Source organism: Anopheles cruzii, chromosome 3 (genome assembly GCF_943734635.1).
Source record: "Anopheles cruzii chromosome 3, idAnoCruzAS_RS32_06, whole genome shotgun sequence".
NCBI lineage: Eukaryota > Metazoa > Arthropoda > Insecta > Diptera > Culicidae > Anopheles > Anopheles cruzii.
In genome coordinates this window covers 16,950,920-16,958,153 of record NC_069145.1, presented here as the reverse complement: position 1 = coordinate 16,958,153, position 7,234 = coordinate 16,950,920, and the positions used below count along the sequence as shown (strand labels likewise).

The window sequence follows — 7,234 nt, the reverse complement described above, 5'->3', positions numbered from 1 at the left end:
TCTAGCTGGCCAACAAGGAGGGCAGAAGAGTACGAAAAAACGCGCGTAATAAGTGCGCCAAAGTGCGTCCCTTTGCTGGTGCGTTCTGTGTCCTGTCAAGACCATCCAGCGTCGGGGTCCCTCAAAGAAGTGGTCCAATTTTTATCTTCTTTGCTTTCTTTGGGCCGGTCTGAGTGCCTTTTTTAACCTCGTGAATATGTGAATATTTATTAACAACTAATCGGAACAATGTGACAAATCCGATTTTTGCGTGGCCCTAGATGTCCTAGTTTTTTGCCTTCTCTCGATCCGCCAGAAGGAAGGACCCAAGATTTATGCGCGCGAACAGAACAGAAGGGAGCGATTTTTTCGATTTTTGCCATCTCGCATGTAAATTAAATGTTTATGTTCGTAGATAATTGGGTTTGATTGTTGCGTGCGATTGTTGTCGTTGCCGTTAGCAATGGGAGTAACTTCCAGGTTTTTTTAATGCCCTCCTTTTGTCCTCCTCGTTTCGAGAGTCCCGGTGAGACCCGGAGCCATCTTATCGTTTCTGGCTTAGACAAACCAAAAAACCGTGCGTTCCGTTTCATTAACTGCTCCGATTCCGGACAGGGACCCACATGATGATTAAGTTCACTTTTCTTCACGCAAAAAGTGGTACTTTTGCACAGATTCGAGCAGTAAAGAGGATTTGCATGATGCGAACCTCGGGATGCTGGACCGGGCCGACTCCGGGAAGCTAAGCTGCAACCGGGCAGCTGCCGGCAAGTCCGTTGATCCGTTGGATCGTGTTTTAATATTTATATCCCGTGTCTAATTCCTGGACGCGCGGCCGATCCTGTTTTGGCGATTGGTGGGAACGGTCTCCTTTTTGTCCCGTCAGGTTTCTGTCAAGAAAAGTCGTTACATTCTGCAATCTCTACTACTGGTGGTGCCATTTGGTGCAGCCCATCGACCCGCCGCGTTAACGGTTTTGTCCGAATTTTCGATATTAATTTGATTTTTTGCACTTTTAAAGTTTTGTGTCCCAGGCCATTACGGGCAGACGAGCAAGACAAATGTGTAACCGGATCGACCGGCCCACGGGATGTTGGGAACCGGGAAAGGACCCCGTCTGCCGGGAGTTTACAATTTTCTGATAAATTGGATGAATTTGATAAATTCATCAATGTCATCGCCTCCGGGGCGTTAGTAGCCGCAGCAGGAAGTGGCGATGTGACATCAAACACCACGGATTAGCGGCACGGTACCACTTCGGGGCTAAACTCCGGAAATCTCACTGCCCTAAGGAGCGTCTACCCTCGATATCTGCCGCTCTTGCTCCCGCACGGACGCTGGCCCTTCATTTCTCTAAGTTCCTAATGACTTCCAATCAGCTCCGACCACGCAAACCCGTGCGGGAGTGACCGAGATCGAAAGAGAGACATCCTGTTTCGAGGCTGGGCCCCTCGCCGCAACATGTGGCCTTTTACGCGAACCGGAACCACCCCTTTTCGCACTCGCTCCGCTCCCATTTTCACGCCCCTGCCAACCAGTGTGTAAGTCCCTTAACCGGCCCCATGTAATCCCGTGTCGTTCCGGTTGGATTACGGGAACTCTACCGTCCGCGAGCCATTTCTTTTGCCACAGCCACAAAACTCTCTTCCGGGCGCTGCTCGGAAAGCCGTTTATATGGCCGATTGCGTTGCCAAAGGCAAAGTCGGTCGGGACGGGTAAAGGATCGATAGTCGATGCAATACTTTCTCCCGGTTCAACCAGCGCCCGCCACGGGGTTGAAGTCAAGGGTGAAATAGGGAACAATCGAAGACACTCTGCCCATTCCGGGAAAGGGGTCGCAGAATCTTAGCACGCTCTCTCTCTCGTTGAGATGAAGTTCTTGGCCAGCGTTTCCGGCGTGTGGCGAGGAGTGATTCCGCAAACCCTCTTTTTAAGGCCAGAGTGCGAAGGCGCACGGCACGTCCTTCGTAACTCCTTCCACGTGCGCTCGGTGTTTATCGACCGCAACCGCCACGGAAAACGGAAAATGAACATGTCGCCCAGAATCGGATCAATAAATATTATTAAATTTGATTTTTATGTCAAATAAATGCTTCCTATTTTCTAATGTCCCCACCGAGCAGTCGGCAGTCGGCTTCCGGAGTCGATAAATTTGATACATTACACGCCAGAAAGGGGTTGTGCGTGAGGTACTGAGAAGAGATCATCCGCAATAAACTCCGTCTGGTCGCGATTTTTTATGTCGACGGACGTCGTGCCTCAATGTTCTGGAATATTGAAAATATCATCGTGTACTGAGAGGACCTTTTCACCATGAGAGGCTTGCGTTTATTTTAAACAACTTTTTAATGCAATTGCTACACACAAATAGAAAATGCCGACATTACGGAACCGATCCAAAACAGTCAGGTTTCAGCGCCATCCTCCCCGCACGGAACACGGAACGACGGCGTCCCGAATTTATTGCGGCATTATTTGCACGGTTCATAAACTTAGTTGAAATGTCATGTACTTTTCATCGATCGATCAGCAAAAACCGCCAATAGAAAGCGGCCGCGTGTTCACATACGGAGGAACCCATTTAGCTGGAGGTGGACCCATTTCTTTCCGACGCTGAATTTGTAACGGTTGACGGGCTTGCGAAATGTAGCGACGGTTTCTGCACTTCCATCACGGCAACCGTCACCGTTTCCGTAGCCACCCTGCAGGACCCGGTCGATCCGGTCGACAATCCGCGTGAATTTTGCATGCTGAGGTGCGCAGGAGCCGCGGAGTGTTTTCGCGAGCGATGCCAAAGGTCATTTCGATTCCGACCGAGTATCCCGCTGGCAGCCCGGAACGCCTGCTGTCTGGTGCCTGGTGCTTAATGCGATCCGAATTAGATTACCGTACAAAGAAAATGCCTGATGCAGCGGGCCACTCCCGGAAGTTTAGTCCGGGGTGCGAATTTTCTCACCCAAACACTCACCGAGGGATGCTCGGCAACAATGGGTGCGTAATTTTTTGGCCTACACCGGTGGCCGAAAATTTAAATAAGGACCCTGCGCAATTTGCATCGGCCCGCGTGAATGGCCAGCATTTCGATGCCACAAATCCGGCCGTTTTCTCCCAAGAAAGTTTGCCGATTCCCGATCGGATCGGCGAAGTGTCCTTCGAGACGTGCGTCCGGCCCTCGTTAAGAGTCCTGCGCAAGTCTCGGGAACGGGGACTCGAGATTTATTGAGGTGACCTTTCGTATGTCGCTACATGGCACTCTGCTGCATTTCGGACCCTCGTCAGGCTGGCCCGGGCGGCGGCGACAATGGCACCGGCGAGGGGCTATGCGATTTTCGTTCGATATTCTTGGCCGGATTTCGATTTTTGGGTGAAATATTCAAATCAGACGTTGCCAGATCCGATTGTGATGTCGGTGTTCCGTGAGGGGAAATTAGGGCAAAAGGATTCTCTCGGCGCTGCTGAGGGTCGCGCAGCTCAATTGTTGACCGCGCCGCACATTCCGGACACGGGACGGACAATGGATGGGAATTGTGTTTCGGTAAATAAATTAAATTTTCTCCGCCTCTCGCTCTCCGTCGGAAGTGGTGCTCTAGATCCGGCTTTATGCTGGCATCTTATGCTCGACCGTGTATCGTGGGAATGCGTCTCACGTGGCTCCGTAACCGGATGGCTAGTTTCGAGACGGTTCAACGAACATTAAACGGCAAGTTTTGCTGCTTTTCGTACGATTGATGATGAGTATGTACGACTATGTCCAAACATCGCAAACTCACTTTGAAGACTCTCTACCAGACCTGACCTCTCCGACGGACGTTCGTGGCCACCGTTCGATTATCGCTGTGCAGTGCTTAAAAACCATGGCAAAACTTAAGGCATCAAGAAAAGTGATGATTACTTCCGTTTGCTTTTAACACAGCTTATTAGCTGGGACCTCAGCCAAAGTTCCCATTTCCTGCAGAAGCTGCATCCACAGGAATCATGGTTGGGGCAGACTTCACCCGACGGTGGCCCACGTTTGGTGGCCGAAGTCTCTTTTTAGTGCCTCGGCCAAGCTCTTCCCATATCCTGCGGGTTCCGTGGCCCCCGGCACTCGAGATAATTAGAGACTTTTGTTGATCTTTTCGCTGCTTGGCTTCTAGGAAAGCGTACTTTTCGTTCAAAATTACTACCCCGTTTTTGTAAGGGGCTAGAACTTGTGTTTTTCTTTTCGAAGCTCATTTTAGTAATGGAACAGGCGACGATAACCATAAAAACTGCAGCCAAAGTTGCAGCAGGCTCCCTTTTTTGGGACCGAAGAAGCAACGGGGCCAATGTTTTCAAGTTTCTATCACAGTATTTGGTTCGGCTTGGATTGCTTTCTTCTATTTTCACTCTTGGTGCATGGACCCGCACTTGGACCATCACTGCTTCGACCGGATCGAATGGAAATCAACACCCTTTTTGCTCAACCACACAACACAGCATTCCACGACGAATTCAAACGATGGCACGGCTTAATTTAATTCCACGGCCCAACATCGACTCAATCAAACTCAGTACCTCGGCCTAGCCGACCACTATTTTCTCCGAATCCTGCGGGTTCGACCGACCCGGCGATGCGCAGCATAACTCATTTACCCGCTCGCGGCCGATCGAATTGATTCCCAAATTGATTTACAAATAAAACTTATGCTGGCATTGATTGTGGCCCACGGTGACCAGCAAACGGGTTACCGCTTCCTTCGCCCATCGGAATCGGTCTTCTTCTTTGGTGGTGCCGATCGGTGCATGCTTTATTGAAATTAATCCATTCTTCATTGAGCAAATGATGGTACCACTCTGCTTCGGAATCGGGAAATTTTATGTTTAATGTTTATTATTGTAACGTCTGATACGATGACCAATAATCATAGACTTTAAGCCTCTTCGAGCACTTCGAACGGTCTTTAAAAGTATTCCTAATCTCTACTTTACGCCCTGCGCGAAAGTGATTATCAAGCCGTACCCTCGAGCCAGTGGCTTGTTTCTTACCCAACATAACAGCAAAATAATAGCACATCATAAAAATATTTCCACATCACCGTAACGCACACCGACGGACGCTCCGGTCCGATTGGTGGCCACCTGCAACTCTACCACCGACTCTGGGCTGGACTGTGCCCCCGTGACGTCTCCCACGTTGGTGACGTCACAACACAGACCTCCCTGACGCTCGCCGGGGCAATCGTAATCAGCACCGAACGCCGTGATCCCGCGGCGCATGATATCACTCCGCGCCCGGTCTACCCAGGCGCAGTTCCACGAATTCCCGATCAACCGCACGGACACCAGCGCCGGGAGCGCCTCCGGAAAGTCGTCGAACGTTCGCAACCGGTTGTAGCTTACCCACAGGTTGTGGACGCTCGGTAGACGCGTGCCGGGGGTTGTAACGCCAACCCACAGGATCCGATTGACCGACAGATCCAGATCGCGCAATCGAGGCATCCCCGCGAACGGATCCAGCTCAACGTGCGTCAGGCGATTCTGGGAAAGATCCAACCGCCGCAATCCCACCAGCAGACCGATCCGTGGGCTGATCCTCGCCAGGGAGTTGCGCGATATCTGCAAGGTCCGCAGGCTGGTCAGCGGAACCAGCGTCGGGTCCACGTCAAACTCCTCGAGACCCGTCGCGTCCACCACGATTGTGTCGAGGGAGGGCGAAGCGTAAGTCACCCGGGGAATGTGTCCACCGTGCAGGGTGAGGCTTCCGGTTTGTCCTAGCAGCTCGAAGAGACTCGCCTCGAAGTGATCCACCTGACACCCGTCCAGTAGTAGTTCTCCGGAGGCGGAACCCACCGTAAAGTTGCTATCGAGTGTCACGTTGTGCAGCCGACGGACGCCTTCTCCACGCTGCCGATGATGAGGCACGGCACGTCCATCGGCCCATGCAAGCGTTGCAAGGAGCAGCCCGCAGATCCACAGGATCCTACGAGAGAGAGACCACCACTTCGTTAGGATCACCCTTCATCCGATCGACGACGGCCGATTCTTACGCAGCCATCACGTCTCCGAAGCGTGCCCTCCGTCAGCGTGTTATCGGTGAGCCGTCTTCTCCCGGTTCCCTATGTACTTCTAGCACTATACTTTGCACAGCCTCCAAAGTCGCCCAGGGCCACGTCCGTCCACCAGTTGCCGCGAGTTCCCATCGACACGCGACACCCAACCCAGTTCCCGGTGTGTCTGTGTGTGGGGGGACGACGATCTCCGATCGCCGGCCTTCAGAGGGGTTCGTTCTACTTTGAGCGCTCCGCCGCTGATTCTGGGGCTATTTATTCACTTCGCCGTCGCCGCCGCGGCCGTTGTTGTTGTCGCTGTTGTCGTTAAATGAGCGATTAAATGGGGCGGTTGAGTAGCAGCAACAGAACAACATCGCGCCCCGTCCATCGCTGTTTGTGCGCCCAATCCCGTTAAGGCAGGGCAAGGGAATTTGTTTTCGTCGTCGATAGACAATTTGATAGTTTTACGTCGGCAGCCCATTTGGCTGGTTGGTTATAAACATCCTTGTGCTGTGCTGCCGGTGACGAGCCGATTTTGTGGGAAGCTCGATATTTGATTGAAAAGATCTCGATGCGAATTGGGGTTGTATCCAAATCAGACAAATTCAAGGTCAGTAAATGATCGTTTGATTGCAGAAACGAGAAGAAGAATGAGAGTTTGGTTTGAATTTATTGAAGCCAGCGACTAGTCTATCGCACAATTCACTCCATTTCAGTCTTTAATCCAATATTATTGCTGCGGTAAATGAAGTGATGTTAGCCCCTATGGCAACGCTAGTTGCTGTCGTCCTCGAGATCAATTCCCATTGGCACGAGACCTCAATCAAATCTCTCTCAAACCGTATTTTGGTTGAATATAGGCTCTTAATTATTTGTTCGTTGACGTGATTGTTGATTTAAGGACGTAGCTCGACCGTGCGCTGTTTCTTGCATACTATTTCTTACTCTTCCGAAGGTCTTGTCTTCTTCGAGTGTTATCACTTTCCTACTCCTTCACCGATAGCACTTTAAAACGAATCGCACCGTGGAGGTGTTTATTTCATTACGATTCGTCCTAATCACTGCGCCACAAGGATCGTTAACAGACGTCCTTGGCCACCCGTTTAGATCAAATAGTGTCGTGCCGAATCGAATGTCATCTTCTTGCGCCGGGTCCGTAAGGCAACATCTTGTAATTAAGACGCTGCGTCCTGTCCCTAGCCGGCCCGGTGGCGGCCCCTGTTTGGCCTTTCCGTTTCGTGTTT

General features: G+C 51.2%; 1 protein-coding gene across 1 annotated transcript; it reads right to left on the bottom strand.

The window, feature by feature from the left end:
- Positions 1-4,813: 4,813 nt before the first annotated feature.
- On the bottom strand, positions 4,814-6,221 carry LOC128272854 (uncharacterized). The gene is made up of 2 exons (XM_053010736.1): positions 5,988-6,221; positions 4,814-5,920 (listed from the first exon to the last, which is right to left on the bottom strand). The coding sequence occupies exons 1-2, from the start codon at positions 5,993-5,995 to the stop codon at positions 5,014-5,016; spliced, it is 915 nt and encodes a 304-aa protein (XP_052866696.1). The 5' UTR covers positions 5,996-6,221; the 3' UTR covers positions 4,814-5,013.
- Positions 6,222-7,234: the final 1,013 nt, after the last annotated feature.